Source organism: Lynx rufus, unplaced genomic scaffold, assembly GCF_022079265.1.
Source record: "Lynx rufus isolate CCGP_SWC_20201006 ecotype Redwood Valley unplaced genomic scaffold, mLynRuf1.p SCAF_1, whole genome shotgun sequence".
NCBI lineage: Eukaryota > Metazoa > Chordata > Mammalia > Carnivora > Felidae > Lynx > Lynx rufus.
Genome location: NW_025814823.1, coordinates 21,696,479 through 21,718,728, shown reverse-complemented (window position 1 = coordinate 21,718,728; position 22,250 = coordinate 21,696,479). Strand labels below are relative to the sequence as shown.

The following is a 22,250-nucleotide window of genomic DNA, read 5'->3' as shown; positions in this document are numbered from 1 at the left end:
GAGAAGGACAAACCAGGTCTGAGGCAGCATTACTGAGCTTAGTAACTTAGTAGCAGCACTCAGTAACAGGCTAGCTGTCTCAATGTTGAATTTTTCCAGAGACTGTATGAACTACTGCTTCTCTGGGGAGTCCTTCTCTGGGGAAGGGAGGAAGAAGAATTGATCCCGGGGCTCCCAAATGTCACTGCCAAAGGTTCATTCCATGGCAGGTGTGTGGAAGGTGAGTGGGTCTCAAGGGTCTCACACCTCAGCTGCGTCCAAGGGGCCTGGGGCAGGAGGCGAGAGCAGGTGCTGCCTGCTCCGGGAGGCGAATGAAGTCAAAGTTAGAGTTGGCTGCCATGGTGGTGGCTGGACAGAACATTTTGTCGAGGGTGAAATGAGACCAAGAACCGACTTGAGCCAGGGCAAAAGAGGTATCTGATTCAATAATGACACCTAGCACTGGCCCAGGTGTGAGAAAGTTGCTGATGGGAATATAAATGGTCACTATCTTTCTGGAGTTCTTAAAAACTCTTTTCCTTTAGACCCATCAACCCTACTTTCAGGATTTATCCTGGGTAAACAATTATACAAGTTCAGAAAAATGCACAGAGTGCCTTCTATATAATTGCCGGCAACTGAAAAGAGCCTTAAGTCCCACAATTAAGGATTGGTTAAATAGATTATAATAAAATACAATATAGTCCTCTGGAGTTATTTAAAATTATGAGGCAGTTCTGGGGCGCCTGGGTGGCGCAGTCGGTTAAGCATCCGACTTCAGCCAGGTCACGATCTCACGGTCCGTGAGTTCGAGCCCCGCGTCGGGCTCTGGGCTGATGGCTCGGAGCCTGGAGCCTGTTTCCGATTCTGTGTCTCCCTCTCTCTCTGCCCCTCCCCCGTTCATGCTCTGTCTCTCTCTGTCCCAAAAATAAATAAAAAACGTTGAAAAAAAATTTAAAAAAAAATAAATAAAATTATGAGGCAGTTCAAGAGATAGTGATATGGATGGTCACTGAACACAGTTAAGTGAAAAAAGCAGCAGAGAATGATTAGTATGACCCCATTTTTATAAAAAAGAACTCTGAAGAACATTTATCTGGATATATATTTTCATATAAATTCTGGAAGACTATTCTTAAGAATACTAACCGTAATTATTTCCGGCTAGTTTTACCTTCTTCCTTTTGGATATGTAAATGTTATATGTTTTGCAACAATCCTGGGAATACACAACTTAAAGTAATGTTCCCTCTACCACCCTTGTTCTCTCTCTAAAAATAAAATAAAATAAAATAAAATAAAATAAAATAAAATAAAATAAAATAAAATAGAATAAAATAAAATAAAATAAAATAAAATAAAATAAAATAAAATAATAAATTTATAAAAAATGGGCGCCAGGTGGCTCAGTTGATTAAGTATCTGACTCTTGACTTCAGCTCAGGTCATGAATCTCATGGTTTGTGGGACTGAGCTCTGAATTGGGCTCCGTGCTAGGCGTGGAGCCTGTTTGGAATTCTTTCTCTCTCCCTCCCTCTCTCTCTCATCACTCTTGTGCGCACTCTCTCTCTCTCCTTATAAAAATAAAATACAATAATTTAAAAAACGATTTACGCCAATTTTGTTTTAAAAAGACTGACGCAGAAAAAACATTCTAACCTTTTAGATATTTGAGCTATTTGAGGCTTAACATGTGACTGATAACTACTATAAATTAAAATGATAGAATCATTCTTCCATTCATTGAATATTAACAAATTCTCCAGAACGGCTGGTACAAACCAGGCACCACGCCAGGTACTGGGGATAGAGGAAGACCAAATAGTTACAAACTGTGTTTCATGTTACAAAAGGAAAAAAAAAAATCAACATGGTATTTCCCTAGAACATCTCTTCCATTTCAAAGGAAATCAATTTTCGCTGCATTAAAATTTTTTGAAGTATTTATACACTTCATCTTATATTTTAGGTCAATTACAAAAAGACATTCAATTAAATGGTAAAATGTACTTAAAAGTTTTTAAATATCAGTCATAAAAAATCCAAAAAACAAATTGAGAATCCAGATCAGGAGGCCAGTAAGAAGATACATATGTAGACCTTCTTTTGTTATTATAGAGTTTAATGAGGTTCTGAGCTTCCGAGCAGCCAAGTGAAAGGGGAAAAACATTAACATTGTTCTTGCTGTGAGAAAGCAATAGACCAATTTTTTTTTAATTTTTTTTTAATGTTTATTTATTTTTGAGACAGAGAGAGACACAGCATGAGCAGGGAAGGGGCAGAGAGAGAGGGAGACACAGAATGTGAAGCAGGCTCCAGGCTCTGAGCTGTCAGCACAGAGCCCGACGCGGGGCTCGAACTCACGAACTGTGAGATCGTGACCTGAGCCGAAGTCAGACGCTTAACCGACTGAGCCACCCAGGCGCCCCAGCAATAGACCAATTTTTTAAGGAGAAACTAAGCTTCTCCCAGCACTACCTGCAAAAGAAATTTCTCACATGGGTTACGCTGAGAGTGACATCAATAACTGTTATGCTCCGTATGAAACACCTAGGGAAAAATTCTCTGCTGCTCTCAAAGTTCTGAGAGGACACAGGCCATCCGTTCTGTGTCCAGCACAGCACCGGGCACCCAGGTGGACTCCAATCTTGTGGACATGAGGAGCACCAGAATAGGATTTCATTCTGAGCTGTGGCTACACAGACATCTGTCCCAATTGCTAGGTGGCACGTCTTATGCAATGACGTTAGAAAACAAACTGAGTTCTGGTCTGCAGAACTGCAAGGGCCGTGCACCCACACCCTGAAAAAGGCCAGCAGGTCACTATGGGTGCTGTTCTTTGGACTTGCAACTTGGCATCATTTCTAAGCTTGTGTTAGGGTTCTCCCAAGACACAGAACAGTGGATGGGCATACACACAGACACACACACACACGAAGAGACTGAGTCTGAGGAGGTGGTTTATAGGAGTATGAAGGCTGACAAGTGCCATAACCCACAGGGTGAGTGCAAGCTGGAGACCCAGGAAAGCTGATGATGTAGTTTTAGTCTGAGGCCGGAGGCCTGAGACCCAGGAGAACTGACAATGTAGCTTTAGTCCAAAGGCTACATACAGGCTTGAGAGCCAGGAAAAGCCACTGTGTCAGTTTGAGACTGAAGGAGGAAAAGGCCAATGCACCGGTGCGAAGGCAGTCAGCCAGGAGGCATTCTAGCTCCTTCTACGGAAGGTCAGCCTTTTTGTTGTATTCAGACCTTCAGCTGAGTGGATGGGGTCCACTCACATTTAGGGAGGGCAATCTGCCTTGCTCAGTCTACCAATTTAAATGTCACTTAATTTAATTAATGTATTTATTTTAAAGTAGGCCCCACACCCAACATAGGGCTTGAACTCACGACCCTGAAATCAAGAGTCACATGCTCTACCGACTGAGCCAGCCAGGCGCCCCATAAATGTTCATCTTATCCAAAACACCCTCGCAGAACATTCAAGATAACACGTGGGCGAATAACTGGCCATGCCACGGCTCAGCCAGGTTGACACAGAAAATTAACCACCACAAAGCTTTACCACTAATATTCAGCAAGACCAACCGTGACTCACCAGATCTGCCAAACGGCACGGAGGCTATAAATGCATTCACCAGAGAGGGTATCTATCTTAGAGCAAAACCAACGAAGAGGAAAAGGAAAACAGAGACAGTAACAGACTGTGAGCTAAAAGGCAACTTGAGACCTAATGATAAAGCAAGTAGGAGGAGGAAGACATTTTTAGAATCCCAAGAGTCGGAGGCTGAAGTGATTGTGGTGGAAGGTGGGAACAGATGGTGATGCTAAATGGAAAAGGGTAATGTCCAAAATACACAAATTAATAGGGACTTGAGCAGCCACTGGGACTCAGGACTTGTAAAAGAACGACTCATGGGGGTTAAGGTAGAATGAATGGAGACAACTGAAGCCAGTGTTTTCCGTGACAACTGCCCCTCACCCTGATGGACAAGCCTCGGTCAGGCTCTCAGTGACAGAAGCGTGGGAGGAACTAGTCAGACGGGTTTGTTGCGAGGACATGTGGTAGACTGAGGCAGGTTCAGCTCTGCTGTGCGTTAATTCACGCAGGCAGGCACCGCACCAGACAGCATGTGCTACACAGCCCACTTCTCTGCCCCTTCACTCTTCCTTCGACCATGTTCTTGCTCACAGATGCTCCCAGACCTTCCCCTCTCAGACAGAACCCAAGATTCCTGCCTGGTCCCTCGATGTCTCTTGAGCTCCCTGCCTACACCCCCCACCTCCTCCTCCCACCAAATCTCTTGGAGGTCTTCATAGGCTGCCTCCACGTCTTTGCTACCCCACCTGCTAAGCCCTTGTCTTTAGCTTCTCAAACAATACCACTTTTACCAATGACTTTTTTTTTTTTTAAGTAAACTTTACACCCAATGCAGGGCTTGAACTCATGACCTAAAATCAAAAAGTCAAAGGCTCCACCAACTGAGCCAGCCAGATGCCCTTACAAATGGTTTCTTCTTCTTCAAGTTTATTTATTTTGAGAGAGAGAGAGAGAGAACGAGCTGGGGAAGGGCAGAGAGAGAGAGGGAGAGAGAGGATCCCAAGCAGGCTCTGCGTTAACAGCACAGAGCCCAATGCGGGGCCCGAACTCAAGAACCATGAGACCACGCTGAAACCGAGAGTCAGTCCCTTAACCGACTGTGCCACCCAGGTGCCCCCTACCAATAGCTTCTTAATCACTGGGCCCAGAGGCTCTGGCTCAGCCCTCACCATTTTTTTTTTTTTTTTAAATGGTGCTACAACAATTAACAGTGATGTTGAAATTCCTTCCCTTGGGTCCCAGGGCCCAGCACTATCCTGGTTCTTGGTCTGGTCCACTGGTCTGGTCCACTGTCTCCCCTTCCTACTCATTCAATATATATACATTTTTAGACACTTAAAGATTCTGCTCTCATTCCTCAGCGTTTGCACCTTTCTATTCTCTCCTCAGAAATCACTCACTCCCAGAGCTTCCTGCTGTCTCCTCCAACGCAGTAAAAAGGTCCAACTCTCTCCATCCTGCCCTGAATCCATCTCACCAGCTTGTCTTGGGTTTTCAACTGCCTTCTGACCATTTCTCCTCAACTACACACCGGAACCCCAGATTCATAGTTCTAATATCTGATCTTCCTGTCTTCATTAACCTTGTCAACATTATCCGTGTTAGCCAGATTCTAAACTCCACATCATCTCCATCCCTGATGTATAAGTGGTCACTGTGACCTATAACATTCTCCCCTGGAAGGTCTCTCGTATTTATCTCTCCTCCCCATTTTAACTTCCAATAACACCTTAGCTCAGCCCTCTTTCATCTCCTAAAATACTGCAATTGTTTTTAGCTGGTCTTCTTGCCCCTCAACTATCCTTTGCAAACCAGCATGCACTGCACTGGGAGAGCATTCTCCATGTATATCTCGTATTCCTGCACTGACTGAGGTCCCTGAGCACAGGCATTTACACCAATTTAAGAATATTTACATAAGGAGACACTCCAAGGTAGTAAAGCCTGGAGAGACCTCTCCGTCCCAAGATGTTCCAGGGTGGTAAAGATAAAGACCCTGCCTTTCCTCCCCAGAGATCTGTTTACATTCTGAGTAAAGATAAACACTCTCCGCAGAGAAGTAGGAGCAGGTCACCAGCAACTCCATATGAGATGGGAGCCTAAGTGTGCAGTTCCTCACCGGTAATGCACCCATTGCATGGGCAGGTACCAACGGGCCCTCCTCACTGTGTTGCCCTGTAGCACGTGGGGGAATCAATCAGGATAATTTACTTCTTTCCCAGGTAGACCCTGTGTTCTAGTCAATCAGGATGTGTTTCCCAAAACACAGGCATACATATCCTTCCTCTGCGCCCTGGCCATGCCTAGAATGCTATACCTAGATTGCAGATGAGGGGAAAAAACCAGGAGGCGCCAGTGCACAACACGCCCATGGCCAACTCTGAGAAACAGTGAGCCAGGCCACCGATTTCTTTATGTATGTTGCCATGGCCCCTTCCAGGTGCACTGGTGGGAAATCAGCCTGGCCATAACCAACTGAACTGAAGACCAGTGCGGCAGCCCCTGGTGACCACAGTCCAGTTGGACATCGGGGAGCTGAAGTGCCCTCTGGGAACGCTTAGCTTGAAACACTGTTGAACCGGGAGCTCTGCATTTGATGGTGTCCAACAAATCCAAACATTTCCTCCCCTCTGAGAAAGTTAAAGGGGTAAGAAGAGGCAGCTCAGGTTCCAGTGTGAATAAGTGAGTTGTAGTTTCAGTTCTCCGTGAGGCTCTATTTTCCAATCCTAGCCTCTGCCACATTTCTCGGTATTCGTGCAGCAAACTCTCTACCAAAGAGAATACGGGCATGTGTTTTTCTTGCAGGCCTCAACGTTAATCCAAGTGCCCCCCTCACCGATCCCTAAGGTAAGTATACACAGATGCTAGTCAAAGAACTGTGTGTAAATTGCAAAATAGAAACATACCCATTAATATGAACTGGTTCAATTACCGTATTTCATCATGAATTATAAGATACATCCCAATTTGGGGCACCTGGGTGGCTCAGTTGGTTAAGCGTCCGACTTCAGCTCAGGTCATGATCTCACAGTTCATGAGTTCGAGCCCCATGTCAGGTTCCATGCTGATAGCTCAAAGCCTGGAGCCTGCTTCCAATTCTATGTCTCCCTCTTTCTCTGCTCCTCCCCTGCTCACTCTGTCTCTCCCTCAAAAATAAATAAACATTAAAAAAAAAAAAAGATACATCCCAATTTCACAGACATAAAATATCAATAAAATAGCCCACAGTGGTTTTATGTCATTGCTCATTCTAATATGGGGGGGAATATGCACTTTTTAAAAAACTAAGGTACGGTGCATTCATACAGTGGACTCTTCTGCAGTTGGGACAGGTAAAATAAGAGCTGTGGGAGGGACATTTCCTTCAGGACAGAGGGTGGGAGGAAACCAGAGCAACGACTCCATGCATTGGGTCATATACCTCAAGTTGCCACAAATGGAGATGTACCTGGTGTTACCTGTAAAAGGCTGCGCTTGAAAGGCAGACTTGATTTTACTAAACTAGGTGATGGACATATGGGTATATGTCTTAGTATTATTATACATTTTTGTACGTCTAAAATATGTTATAATACATTTTCTTTAAGCGGGCCTAGCCACCTGTTTTGCTGCCCCTGTTCTTTGGGAGACCCTGTGTCCAACGAGAGCTTAAAAAGTCAATTCCATAAACAAAAGAGTTGAAGGAACTATTCGCTGTCTCTTATTTCCACTTGTAAACTATTAGGAAAGAAAGAATTTCGCATTCCAGTAACATCTGGTATGTGCACATATCCAATTGATAAACATTTAGAAACCTAAATAATTATGAAAGATCTTGCTTTCTCCTTTCTTAATACTATAGACTCTGGTTTCACATCAACCACAGGTCTGCCTAGATTTAAGCAAGGTCAAATTTGCAAAAAAGCTATTTTGGCATAGTTATTAAAAAAAAAAAACTTAAAAGTGTGTGCATAGTGGAAGGGGGCATTTCAATAGAATTCCCTTAAATACTAACCTCCTCGCTATTTATAAAGTGGTTTGAATTTTGAGGGACACGATTCTCAAAGCCCGGTTTGATACAAAGGGTGCAAGCTTTGGAGCCAGACTCAAGTCAGAACTCAAGGTGGGTGGCACGGTGAAGTCACCTAACTTCCCAGGGCTTTCTTTCTCCTCTGTAAAATAGGGTCAATAAATAAGTTACAGGGTATTGTAAAGATCAGAAATATTAAACACAGCGCTGTGCCTGGCATACAGTCATTACCCAAAACATGGTGATTACTTTTAGGACACCGGGCTTTTTTGTTTTGGTACACGCTCGCGGACTTTGCGCAGTGCGCCTCCTCGTCTCTCCTTGCTCTCTTTGGAGCATTCAAAAACTCTCTCGCTCTCCATTAGTTTCAGTTCAAACGTGCAGGTTACAAGTCAAGAAAAGCCAAGGCCTTTGGGCTGCTTACAATCAAACTAACATAACAGTACAGAAATAATTTTCAGAGATTTTTTGTTCGCTTGTTTTTAATTTGGTAGAGGAACGGCTGCGCCCCCTGGGAAGATGCGCTTTCTACGGACTAGGGAACCGAGAGGTGGTGCAGCATCGCGGCCTCCAAGCACCTTCGGGGTCTCCGCAGACTTCCCGCCCCAGGGCTTGGGGCGGCCAAAGGGTCTCCCGGTCCTCTACCGGAAACTCCCGCTACCGGGGAGGGGAGGGTCCCGAGAGCGGAGGCGTCCGCACTTACCAGAGCGAAGTGCACCAGGGCGTCGTAGCACAGCCAGGCGAGCACGCCGCGGTCCGCCGCCGCCCGCCCGCGGCCCAGGCGCAGGCCCAGCGCGCAGCCCGCGACCAGCAGCGCGGCGCACAGCAGCAGCGAGCGCCCCGCCGCAGCCCCCAGCTCCCAGCCCGCGCCCATGCTTCCGGCGGCGGCCGGGAGAGCCAGGAAAGGGGGGGATGCGGAGAAGGGGCGGGGCGGGGCCGCCGGGGAGGGGCGGGGCCGCTCGGTCTGGGCGGGCTGGTGAACGGCTTCCCTTCCCGTCTGGCGTCCCGGCCACCCAGCTGCGCCCGGAGCTTTTCAGAAGAGTGAGGATCTTGCTCGCGAAGTCGCCCAACTGCCAGAACCAAACCTGTTCCTAGCCCAACACCAAGGGACTGGTAGTAGAGCCACATTTTCTGATGCGGTTTGATTTTCCACAAGGTTCAAAACCTTAAGCAACAAAGTGAAGTCCAAAATGTTAGAAATTTTGCCCATAGACTGGGAAGAATTTTAGGGAGCAAAGAGTCTAATTAGTATCCTGCAAGTCTTGCAGGAGAGGTGAGGGCCAAGGGCATTTTCAGCCACCAGCAGGCTTTTTAAAGCTGTTGTGGCTTACTCTGACCCTTTTTTTTTCCTCTCTTCCAAGGCATTTTTAATTTTTTTCTCTATTTATTTTTTATAATTTACATCCTAGTTAGTTAGCATATGGTGCAATAATGGTTTCAGGAGTAGATTCCGTAAGCCGCTTACCCATTTAGCGCATCCCCCCTCCCACAACCCCTTCAGCAACCCTGTTTATTCTCTGTATTTTAGTGTTTTATGTTTTGTCCCCTCTCTGTTTTTACAACAATTTTGATTCCCTTATATTCATCTGTTTTGTATCTTAAAGTCCTCATGTGAGTGAAATCATATGGTATTTGCCTTTCTCTGACTAATTTCGCTTACCCTCTAGTTCCCTCCACATAGTTGCAAATGGCAAGATTTCATTCTTTTTGATTGTCGAGTAATACTTCATTGTATATATACCACATCTTCTTTATCCGTTCATCCATTGATGGACATGTGGGCTCTTTCCATACTTTGGAAAATACTATTGTTGATAGTACTGCTATAAACATTGGGGAGCATGTGCCCCTTCAAAACAGCACACCTGTATCCCTTGGGTAAATACCTAGTTGTGCAATTGCTGGGTCATAGGGTAGGTCTATTTTTAATTTTTTGAGGAACCTCCATACTGTTTTCCAGAGTGGCTGCACCAGCTTGCATTCCCACCAACAGTGCAAAAGAGATCCTCTTTCTCTGCATCTTTGCCAACATCTGCTGTTGCCTGAGTTGTTAATGTGAGCCATTCTGACAGGTGTGAGGTGGTATCTCGTGGTTTTGATTTGTATTTCCATGATGATGAGTGACGTTGAGCATTTTTTCATGGGTTGGTTGGCCATCTGGATTTCTTCTTTGGAAAAGTGCCTATTCATGCCTTTTGCCCATTTCTTCACTGGATTATTTGTTATTTGGGTGTTGAGTTTGATAAGTTTTCCATAGATTTTGGATACTAACCCTTTATCTGATATGTCATTTGCAAATATCTTCTCCCATTCCATCGGTTGCCTTTTAGTTTTGCTGATTTTTTCCTTCACTGTGCAGAAGCTTTAGCAGCAAAAGTATGGGGCAGAAGAGCAATAGGTCATATTGGCTTGACACTAGATTCTTTTAACATTATTTTATCTAACGTCACTACAATCCTAGGAGGTCAATGTTTTCCTAGTTAACAAATAGGAAAACAGCCTCATACAAAGTAACTTGTCTAAGGACTCTCAGTGATAGCAGAAGCCAGAACCCATGACTGCATCTGAGGCCTTTGTGTTCTGACCCTGCACGCTGACTTCTTAGAAGGCAATTATAGCCCTCCTCTAATGAAGTGCCACTTTGTCCTGATCACATTAACCTTTTCTCTCTGCTTTTGCTAGCATCTTGTTTGCTTTTAACCTTCTCCCCTCTCCCTTCCTTAGGCCTCTGTTACTTAGAGACTTAGCACTGGAGAAAGGTGTCAGAGTTTAAAAAGACTGTAACTCCTGTTGACCAACCCTGTCTTTTCACTTTTGGATAGCCAGATAAAATACAGATGACCAGATAAACTTGAGTTTCAGATTAAAAAAAAAAAAAAAAAAAAAAGAATGTTTAAATACTAAAGTATCACTAGGGTACCTATGCTAAAAAATTATTCTTGTTTTCAAAGAGGACATTATGCTCAGTGAGATAAGTCAGTCACAAAAACAGGACTAGTGTTATGATGTCATTTATATCTGGTATCTAAAGTAGTCATATTCCTAGATACAGAAAATAGAAGTTGCCAGAGGCTTGGGGGAGAATGAAAAAGGGGAGTTGTTGAATGGCTAGAGTTCAGTTTTGCAAGATGAAAAAGTTATGGAATATGGTTGCACAAAGATGTGAATATACTTAACACTGCTGAACTGTACACTTGAAAATGGTTAAGATGGTAGGGGCACCCGGGTGGCTCAGTCAGTTAAACATCCGACTTGGGCTCAGGTCACGATCTCGCGGTTTGTGGGTTCCAGCCCCGCATGGGGCTCTGTGCTGACAGTTCAGAGCCTGGAGGCTGCTTCAGATTCTGAGTCTCCCTCTGTCTCTGCCCCCCCCCACTCAGACTCTGTCTCTCTTTCTCAAAAATAAACATTAAAAAAATGGTTAAGATGGTAAATTTTATGTTGTGTGTATTTTACCACAATTTAAAAATATGATTTCTGGCACTGAGCACCTTTCTCCCCTAGTCATTCCTTGTATAATATTTCATATAGCAGCTAACACCAGATAAATTATCTAATTTATTTACACACTTATTGCTAGTCTCTTGCCACTAAAGTATAAGCTCCACATGGCCAGGGACTGTGTCTGGCTTGTTGACTGCAGGTATCCCTGGCACCTGTCAGAGTCTGGGATATAATAGCTGCTCAATTAAGTAAGTGCTGACTGAAGAAGAGAGTATGGTCCATCCTGTCACCTATGCTTTGGATTCTCTCTTGTAACTTAGAAAACTGACGATCACTCTTCTCATGTATACTCAGCAACTTTCTCAATTGGATTTCCCCTACCAATTTCCCCACTCATCCTTCAGTGACCCTGACCTCCCCTTCAGAGCAAAATAAAAACCTGATCAATGTCTCCATACTGTGTCTCCACTCCTCAGTCCTTCCTAGTTTCCACCCTCATTGCCTCAGTGATCCAGCTCTAAGGTGACTGGTGACCTCCCTTATCACTAACCCAAAGGACATTTCCTGTCCTTGCTTTACTTGACTTCTCAACAGCATCAGTGGGCACCAGAATCTCTTTTCCCTCCGTTTTCTGAGGGAACACACAGCATTTTCTTTTTACCTCCCTATCCATACCTTCTGTTCCTTTTGCAAGCTCATCCTCCACTACATGCCCATTAACTCCACAGCACTGCCCTGAGCCCTGTTTTCCCTCCAAATGCTGGACCCAGGCAGTCTCATCCTCACCCCCTGCACTAATAACCACCCAAACAGGCAGAGGGTTCAAATCTCTAGCTTAGCTCTCTCCTCTAAGCTCCAGACCAGTATTTCCAATTGCCCTACTTGACAGTCATTTAGATGTCTCCACATAACCCAAACTGAACTCATCACCCTCTGTTCGCTATGTCTGAGTGTTCCCTATCTTGTGTTAACTTCCACTCATCAGTTATTGCAACTCAGAAACCTAGAAATCATCCTTGACACTTCCTGCTCCCCAAACTCCAGATCTAAGGCATCACCAACTCCTGTCTATTTTAGCTGCTGAGTATCTCTTGATCCCATCCACTTCATGGACCAAGTTGTTGAGCCTCTCTTGCCTCAGTGCTTCACACTCACTAATGTGACCTCTACACATCACTAACCCCGAGTACGTTTCCTGTCCTTACCTTACTAGGCAGTGATTATTACACACGATTCTTCTGTCATCACTCTGTAATGATAATGTGTAATAATAACGATAATGAGTAGTGATTTCCCATTTCCCTTATAATGACTTATCAGCTGTGGGGACTGGCCCCTACCTATCTCTTTAGCCTCTCCCATGCCCCTAGTAATCCTGCTCCCCATCCTTATTTTTGTTCTAGTTACACCTGCTTTCTTTCACTCCCTCTAACTCGCCATGGTGCTTCCTATATGCCTGAAGACATTGAAAGGACACATATAAATACAGTCTGATGAGGAAAAACTGGGCTGAAATTGGAAATATGGCACTTACACATTTTTTTAGTTTACTTATTTTGAGAGAGAGAAAGAGCATGAGCAGGTGGGGGTGCAGAGGGGGAGAGAGAGAAACCTAAGCAGGCTCTGTGCTGTCAGTGCAGAGCCCAACGTGGGGCTCGATCTCACGACTGTGAGATCATGACCTGAGTTGAAATCAAGAGTTGGACACTTAACTGAATGAGCCACCCAGGTGCCCCAGCACTTACAAATTCTCATATTTAGGTTTGGAAGTATAAATGCCAACCTACTGAGTCAAAGAGAGCTGATGACAAGGGGAGCTGAGGCTGTTACTTGATGATGTCTAATTATGATGAAGCTGGCAAAATAGAGAATATCTCCACAATAATAGAATTAAGTATCCAGGGGCACCTGGGTGTCTCTGTCAGTTGAGCGTCGGACTCTTGAGTTCAGCTCAGGTCATGATCTTGCGGTTTGTGAGTTCAAGCCCTGCCTCAGCTCTGTGCTAATGGTGCGGACCCAGCTTGGGATTCTGTCTCTCCTCTCTGCTCTTCTGCTTGTGTTCTCTCTCTCTCAAAATAAATAAACTCAAAAAAATTTAGAATAGAATTAAGTGTCCAGATAATGGAATGTTCCTATTCCACTGTACCCACAAACTAGTCACATCACACTGTATTATTGGGGTCTTTGGGATGCACCATGTGACAGGAACCAGTTCCCAGAGTGGCTCTGTAAGCTGTTGCTTGAAATGCATGGGGTGTTCAGGTTGAGGAAGGCAACTGTTGAGAGCAGAGCTGCCTCTTCTGCTAACTAGGAATAACAGAAAGTTTATTTATAAAGATGGTCATTTACGAGAGGCGCCTTTGGCTCAGTATTAAGAAAAGAGTTGGTAACAAGTAATGCTACTCGACAGGGTAGAACAGGCTCACTTAGTGTTTCATCGTTGCTTCTCCAACTCTCCGATTCCTGCTCTTGACGGAATGTTTCCATAAAATGGCCTGCCTCAAAAATCTGATTTCATCTTTAAAACGTTATGCAAAATGTGTCCTTTACTCTGTAACGCTTAGGCTTGTATTACCATAAAACTGCTCTACTTATCATCAAGTAAAACTGCTGTCCCGTGAAGATACGCCTTGTTTGTCTTGTGCAATCACACATTACCTGGCAGAAGGCCACATTTATTTGGGCACCAGAGTTTGAGAAGAGATTTACTCGAGAAGGTAGATAGCAGTTTTGTTAGGGTATGGAAGAGGGATGTTGTAGAAGTTCCCTGCAGGGAATACATCCTTTGTAGCATGACTCAACGATAGTTCCACTGCTTTGATCATTTTTAATAAACTTGTAAGCTTCCTGATGGGGCCAGTCTCTCACAATGCTTCAAAGAAATGCTTTTCAGAATTATGTATGCTGTGATTTTCTGGTCCAACCTCAGCTTTCCTAGAGGACTTAACTATCTCAACTAAAAATGTCTGAAAAACACTGCTACAGAGCAGTGTTGAGAAAACTGTGGGCAATCAACACATTTGCTTATTTCACACACCTTGTTTTTTTAGCCACAGGATAAATTCAAGGTTAGTATTCCTCCATCTTCCCATTTCTCTCCTAAGTCCTTTGCAACAGATGGGGCTTAGTATTACCAGGAGTTCCTACAGATGGGTGACAGTGCTGACTCTGATCTCTCCTAAAATGGAGAATGAAGAAAAGGCATGTATTTGTCTCCCCATCTGACACACCTGAGCAAAGTCTAGGACTGTTTATACAACAAAAAGGCATGCTTTAGGCTGTCTCCCTTGAGTGGGGAAGTTTTCTACAGAAATTAATTTAGAGCAGTGGTTTGCACCTGGGCAAATTTGGCCCCCAGGGAACATGCGGCCATTCCTGGAGGCACTTTTGCTTGTCATGACTGGGTAGTATAGAGGTACTTAGTAGGTAGAGCCTAAAGATGCTGGTCAACATCCTGTAACGCACAGGACAGCCCCCAATAGAGCATTAGCCAACCTACGATGTCAATACTGCAGGGTTTGAGAAACCCTAATTTAGGTCAAAGTGAGTGAGTGAGGGGTTTCATGGGCAAATAAGGAGGCTAAGGAGGTGAACAGGCTACATTCTCACGTTCCTTTTCCCAAACACTTCCTTTCAGTATAGTACTGAGCGCCATCTATACATGTAGGTAGATAAACACATACACCCCTATTGCGATACAGACGTTTTTGAGAATCATTCTACCACTGATTTTTAGCTATGTAACAAAGTACAAAATTTATACAAAGAGTTCCTCTAGACATACGAGTGGTGGGTTACACAGAGCACTCGCTGGGTTATAGACCTTAAGACTTACAGCCTAATGTACAGAAATTATATTTCCTTTCTCCGAATAGATTAAGATCCCCCAGTACAACTAGAGTCAACAAAAATTCAGAACCATCACTGTAAGACAACTGACATTCATGAATTTTCACTTGCAATAATTAAATAATGAATCCCCGAAAAAGGACAACTGTTCTGAAGGAAATCTTGGCACGGTTACATAGAAGTACTATCACATTTATTTACTTGTACACTGACTTCTTTCAAAAATAATTTGAAGTGGCATTATACTAAAGTAAAAATATTTGTATACTCAAAAGTTCGGTTGCTCTTTTGTTCTTTTAATTAATCCAAGATTTCACTTAGAGCCACCACCTTGATCTCACAGGTTAAAATTTTCCAGTTTACTTCAATTACTATCTTCCACAGTTACTTGTTTTCAAGGATTAGACAGGCCATAAAGTGTGATTTTGTCGTTGTGGTTTCATGAGAGTCACAAGCACACCATTTTCTCACCAGGCCTTTCTAAGTCATGGTATTTGAACCTGAGGTATGCGCAGAGAATGCCACAGGACGATGATGAAAGCAGAGGCTCGAGGGACGCCAAGCACTGCCGGGGACACCAGAAGCCGGAAGAGACAAAGAGGGGCCTCCCAAGAGCCCACAGACACAGTGCGTCACACCCAGCAGCTTGATTTCCGACTTCCGGCCTCCGAAACCGTGCAACCATAGGTTTCTGTTGTTTTAAGCCACCTGTTCTGCTGTACCGTGTGGAAGCTCTGGAAATTAATAAAGATTTAGGTATTTCTTATTTGTCATAAAATACTCTTAAATCGAGCACTGCTATTGTCCTAGTTTGTTAGAGTGGAAGAGAGATATTAAAATACAACGAAAGAGTAATTCATGATTTGCCTCCACTGTGGTTGATGTTTGAAAAATAGTTCCAAATTTAAATTTAACCACGCAGAAAACAAAACTAGGAAATTAAGAAACTTTTAGAAATAAGTTCTTCAATGTTTTATCAGATTTGATAGCAGCTTTTTTTTATTGGTTACAAAACCTAAGCCCATATACAAAATTAGGAACACATTTAGATGCCTCTTTTGAAAGAACGTTTTAGTCTTTTTTAACTGAGTTTAAAAAAAATAAAAACAATGCGATTTTCAACACTGTTCTGAAAACTTAAAAGTGCAGCAATATACTTAGTTTCCTTTGTCTAAGAAATGGTGCAATTCCAATTCCAAACTGATAAGGTCACAACAAATTGAATCAAGCAAATGCATACATATGTCTGCACTACTTGATGCTAATGTTCACTTATGTTAGTTTGCACTTAAAACACAAGAGGAAATCGGAATCGGCACAGTAGAGGCCTGATTTAATCTCAATGTGTGCAAAATTTAAAAGGTAACTGTCAGTAAGTAGGATGGAGAGTCCAGAAGAAACTAAACCAGGAGGGGTACAATTCACAATATCAAGAAGATTTGGACTTTAAGGGTTTCACCGAAGTTTGTGACCTTAATTGGCTTTGACTTTGTTATTCCTACTTTTAGTGAACACCACACAGTTTCAAAAATTTAGACTACAGTGTCTGAACAGGATGCAGTTACCATATGAAGCTTTAACTCAAAATTTGGATAAAGAAAAAAAGGCACAATGAACTTCAACTCAATTTTATGTGCACAAGAGTTGAAAAATCTGAGCCACCTTAAAGAGAAATTGATTCTAAAATTTATAAAACCTATAAATAATCAGAGGCCAAACCACTATATTAAAACAGATTCTCTAGCAAGTAAAAATCTTGCAGTTTAAACATACGCTTGTATCCATTTTGGATACAAGACAAAACTCACTCTTTAAAGTGGCTCCACCTTGGCAGATACATGTATTTGTAATGAATGCACACCTGCTATGTGTTGTTTATCAGTGAAAACACCCCAGCTGATTCACAAAGCTCTGATGGCATCGGTCTCATCTTCATCACAGTAAATACACCCCCATCGGATAACTACGTTAGTTTAGATTTTCTATCCCTTCACATCAACGCATTGGGAAATTATACCCAGTAAACAATAGCAACAAAACCATTTCTGTGACAGCACAAATCATTCAGTTTAAACATGTTCAAATCCATATTCTTTCATTAATAACTGGGTCAGATGACAATTTACCAAAAGCAATGACTTTACATAGTAATACCAGATTTTGCTTCAAGATCACTGCAAATCAGGTTTATGTCAAATAACTGCAGATTATTCCTCTACACAGATCCTTGACTGAATCTTTTAATATGTGAATATGCTTTTAGAGTAGGATCTGAATTAACTTTCCCAATACTCAAAGAATGAAGTTGTATAACACTTCTAAATAGTTGCTGGTTTGTTGCCAACCACATTATCAAAAGCACTGGTTACTAAGTAAAAAATATTTTAAGACTAAATTACAGTAAACATGAAGGCTCCACAGTTTAAACCCAATATAAATCAACCATATCCAATTATCAATTTAAAACAAAAAATATTAACTCCTGAAAGCTGAAAGCAAGATTTTTTTTTTTTTTTTTTTTTTTAAACATCACCAATCGGTACGTTAGACCTTTGCTTTTTGTTGTTGTTTTTTATTTGTTTTTTTCTTTGTAGTCAGGGACTCTTGCTTTCAACTTAAACAGAAGTTCAAGTCCGTAACAGGTTGCAGCTCAGGTAAAATACCATGCACAGCATTTGATTACTTCAAAACAGCAGGAACACACAGGCTGAAGTGAGTGGTCAAATAGGGCTTGCTGTTCTCAAAAATTAGGTATAATGGCGAAAGCATTACCATCCATAGCTAAAGTTCTTCCTCCAACCCTGGCTTCTGAGGCAGATAATAAACACATCAATTACTGGTAGATGAAGCACAGTTTTTTAAAACTTAACTGTTTAATCAATAACCAAGTTTCTTTTTTTAAGTTCCTTTTTTTGTGTGTCAGTTCCACCAATGAAAATCATTTGGCTTGTACTTTAAAATCTATTCTTCCACATAAAGAATATGAAAATATGTTTGTGGAGGACAATGATGGAGGCTCAGATCAGACTGCACCTCTTTAAAGTCTTCCAACGTGTATATGCATCATACCGAAGTGTCTTGATCCACAGCGCACCATTTTCCAAAGGAGTATCAAGTGGGCAGCTGACATGCCACCACTATGGAATATTCTAAACTGGAACTGCAGTTGTCAGCGTGTGGCACCAGGGAACAGGGAAAAATAGGGTAGTCGAGATTGTTAAGGAGAATTCTAAAACAGTTTAGGAAATCATGCATATGCATTTACAGTCCATGTGATAGTAACTTTTGGCAACTGCAAAGTGACTGAGACATGGCTTGCTTTTAGAAGCATCAAAACGAAGAGGCATGTGTGTTTTGGAGCCTTTTGTTGTTGTTCTTCTTCTTGTCATTTGGTAGCCATCTGGTGGTGCTTCGTATTGAATTGGGGAAGATGCTGCACTCAACTGAACTTAAAAATTAAATTCTTTTGTTTGAAGGTTGGCTGTTGGGTCAAAATTGTAAGTACCTCCTTGTGTTGCTTCAGGAATCAGGCTAGGATCTTCATCAATCTATAAAAAGCAAAACAAAAAAAAGGCCTTTGTTAAGATACTACATGTTATGGTATAAGCAGAACTTACTTCTTACGAGAGAATTCTGTACGGATGTTGTAATCGTTCTATATGATGTTTTAATCGATAAATTAAAATATTTAAGTAAATCAGTAACATTAAGAAACTTAACAATTTAATTAAACTGAACACACATTTCAAAATTGTTTTAAGTTCTTTTCTTTTTTTTTTTTAACCCCCTCCCCTGTCCCTGCCCCATTATTAAGTTTCTGTATCTGTAGATTTATTTTACCTATTTGAACACACGTACTTTCTTTCGTTTTGTGATGTTTATTTTGAGAGAGAGATCACGTGTGTGGATGAGCTGGGGAGGGGCAGAGAGGGAAGAGAAAGAATCCCAAGCAGGCTCCGCACTGTCAGCACAGAGCTTGATGTGGGGCTTGAACTCACGAACCATGAGATCATGACCTGAGCCAAAATCAAGAGTTGGCCGCCCAACTGACTGAGCTACCCAGGTGCCCCTGAACACACATCATTTCTGTGACTCCAGTTGACCCTTGAACAACACGAGCTAGGGGCACCAATCCCCCACCCCCTGCAGAGTCAAAAATCTGAGTACAACTTCTGACTCCCAAAAACTTTACTAATAACTTACCAATGACTGGAAGCCTTACCAATTACATAAACAGTTGATTAGCACATATTTTTTATGTCACACGTATTATATACTGTATTATTACAATGAAGAAGGCTAGAGAAATGAAAATGTTACTAAGAAAATCATAAGGAAGAGAAAATACATTTATAGTACTATACTGTATTGAAAAAAATCTGCATATAAATGGACCCATGTGGTTCAAACCCTTGTTCAAGAGTCAACTGTACTATTTTTTCCCATTTAACAGATTAGAAATATAACAATAAGTGGGTTTTTGTTTATTTGTTTGTTTGTTTATTTATTTATTTATTTATTTTTAAGTAATCTCTATGCCCAATGTGGGGCTCAAACTCCTAAGCCCAAGATCAAGAGTCACATGCTTTACACCGACTAAGCCAGCCAGGTGCCCCTCAGAGAACTGTTTATACATTTTTTACCTTATAATGAAGTTTCAAACATAGTATTTAAAAAAACTGATTGAGGGGTGCCTGGGTGGCTCAGTAGGTTAAGCATCCAACTCTCGATTTTGGTTCAGGTCATGGTCTCACAAATTTGAGAGACTAAGGTCCGTTGGGATTCTCTCTCTCTCCCCCTCCCCTGCTCTCTCAAAATAAAAAAACTTAAAAAAAAAAGTAAAAGAAAAAAATAAAAGAAACTGATTGATGGAAAACAATCATTAATTTTTTAAAATTTAGATTATTAAAAATAAGTGGAAAATGCCACCTCAAAAGTATCTGATAGAAATAGAGGGGTGTCTAGGTGGCTCGGTCAGTTGAGCAACCAACTCTTGATTTCAGCTCAGGTCATCATCTCACGGTTCATCAGTTCAAGCCCTGCACTGGGCTCTGCGCATCGGATGGTGCAGAGCCTGCTTGGGATTCTCTGTGTCCCACTCTCTCTCTGCCTCTCTCTGCCCCTCCTCAGCTTGCGCATGTGCTCACATTCTCTCTCTCTCAAAAATAAACCAAAAAAACAACCAAATACAGTATATACTTGTCATATTAATGATAAAAAAATTCTTAGTGAACGTAACAGTATGTGTAGGTTTTAATGTACATGTAGGCATACCATACTTTAATGGATACTTACATCATCACCAGAGAAATACTGATCTATGATTTCAAATGCTAATTTATATATGTCTTCATTTTCATGTTGCTGTAAAACTTCGATTTTCTCCAAACCTGATAAAAACAAAAAATCAAATAATCAAGTGGACATGAATAAAAACTGTGTTCATTCTAGTCATGGAAAATCCTAAAGAACTCACAACACCCTCCCACCACACCCCGAAAATGACAGTTTGTCTAAAACACAGATAAAACTCTGAGCTGCTCTGATTGGAGGACCAGCATCCCACTAATTTCTTCCTCTCTAGAAACCCTTGACCCCAAGAGTTATCTGGTATCTGAGGCAGACAGTTTAAAAAACACCTAAATAGGGGCGCCTGGGTGGCGCAGTCGGTTAAGCGTCCGACTTCAGCCAGGTCACGATCTCGCGGTCCGTGAGTTCGAGCCCCGCGTCGGGCTCTGGGCTGATGGCTCGGAGCCTGGAGCCTGTTTCCGATTCTGTGTCTCCCTCTCTCTCTGCCCCTCCCCCGTTCATGCTGTGTGTCTCTCTCTGTCCCAAAAAAAAAAATAAACGTTGAAAAAAAAAAATTAAAAAAAAAAAAAAAAAACACCTAAATACTCCATCTGACAGATGAGGAAGCTATCGTATAGAGATGTAAAGGGGTTTATTTTAGGTTGAGTGGCAAGTTAGTGACAGAACTTGAACTGAGATCTCCCCAGGCTGCTTTAGTGGAATCATACCATCTCATATAGTAATTTTTATCTTTCCTTTTGTTTTCAAAATGCTATTACTTTTATATAACAACAAAAACATGTTTTCAGAAACTTCATGATTAACTGATATAAATAGAAGACAAAGCTTTAAATTTTGAAATAATTTCTTTGAAGAAAAAAACAAATAGGGTGCTTATATCCTATAGCCACAATGAAATTGAAAAATAAGTTTTCAGAACTGTAGAATGTCTTCATTTACATTCCCAATATATTTACTCCATGCATCAGATGCACAAGTCTATAAATTCAAATCCTTAACAATATTCTTCCTTGAAATATCTTTTTAGCTAGGTTATTTTGAAATAGTTGCATTTTTTTTCTTTTTAACAGCAATATAAAAAACCAGAAAAATGGGAATATAAGTGTCACAGATAATGGATGTAAAGTTCTTTACAAAATTATAAAATACTAAGTAAACGTGTATCCTAATTGTGAGTATACTTCCCAGAGACCGAAGCAACTATATTGATTAAAGCTGAAGAATAACAATTCTGCAGCTCAAACTTTCTCGGGTAAGTTCTGAATTAGACTACAATGCTAATTTCAAATTATCTCAAAATATCTTAAAACCAGAATGAGCAGTGAATTAAGAGTATGAGGATCTACTTCCATGGCCATAGACAAAACTTAACATCTCTAGGATAATTTCTTCTTGTTATTAAGAAGATACTTCCAGTCTGAATATTTTATGATGTGACTACATTTACTTTCTCTTAAAAAAAAAAAAATGAAAGGGGTAATATAACTGTACATAATAGTCAATAAAATATACAAAATAAAACATGACAATAGAATAAATTAAGGTTTGGGCAACTTAGTACATATTGAACAGGTATCCTTAAAATATGCCTCATATATCATTATCAGAGAAATATTTAATATTTCACATAAGTTTTTTTATTAAAATTTCAAAGTAACTTCTGTGGTAATAACTTCAGCAGACAGCTCTAGCAATCACAAGACTGAAATAAAATACCTAGATGACTCCAAAATCATTAACTTTTCCAACAACATGGAATAGTATTTCACAAAGTAAGGTCTATAGAATCACGTATCAGGTACAATGTGAAGAAAGTGTTTCACTGTCAAGGATTCTAAGAAATTCTGGATTAAATAAAGCTTATAACTTTCTCTATCATAGCAGTTCCCAAGCTTTTGCTCTCGCACACTGTGACTTCAAGAGGAGTGTTCGTGTCACCTAAAAGGCAATGTGACCCTCTAGGAAGGTCACAGAATGACCTTCACAACCAGTTTTCCCCAAGTACGGACTGATGCCTGCTGGAAAGCCCTCATGTAATGCTAACTGGTGAATACA

General features: G+C 41.6%; 2 protein-coding genes and 1 long non-coding RNA gene across 3 annotated transcripts in view; 1 reads left to right on the top strand and 2 right to left on the bottom strand.

The window, feature by feature from the left end:
• The window catches only part of EBPL (EBP like), a 33,885-nt gene extending 25,370 nt beyond the window's left edge, over positions 1-8,515 (bottom strand). The window contains exon 1 of the mRNA XM_047079365.1: positions 8,296-8,515. Within this exon, the coding sequence (XP_046935321.1) occupies positions 8,296-8,466 (171 nt within the window). The 5' untranslated portion in view covers positions 8,467-8,515. The remainder of the gene's footprint in view (positions 1-8,295) is intronic.
• LOC124512064 (uncharacterized) lies at positions 5,971-17,360 on the top strand. Its single transcript, XR_006962056.1, has 2 exons — positions 5,971-6,430; positions 15,360-17,360. It is a non-coding gene; the product is annotated as an uncharacterized LOC124512064 (long non-coding RNA).
• An 81-nt stretch (positions 17,361-17,441) lies between these two features.
• The window catches only part of KPNA3 (karyopherin subunit alpha 3), a 98,443-nt gene continuing 93,634 nt past the window's right edge, over positions 17,442-22,250 (bottom strand). Inside the window, exons 16-17 of the mRNA XM_047079352.1 lie at positions 20,181-20,275; positions 17,442-18,433 (exon numbers count right to left, since the gene is read on the bottom strand). Coding sequence (XP_046935308.1) covers positions 18,335-18,433; positions 20,181-20,275 — 194 coding nt within the window. The 3' untranslated portion in view covers positions 17,442-18,334. The remainder of the gene's footprint in view (positions 18,434-20,180; positions 20,276-22,250) is intronic.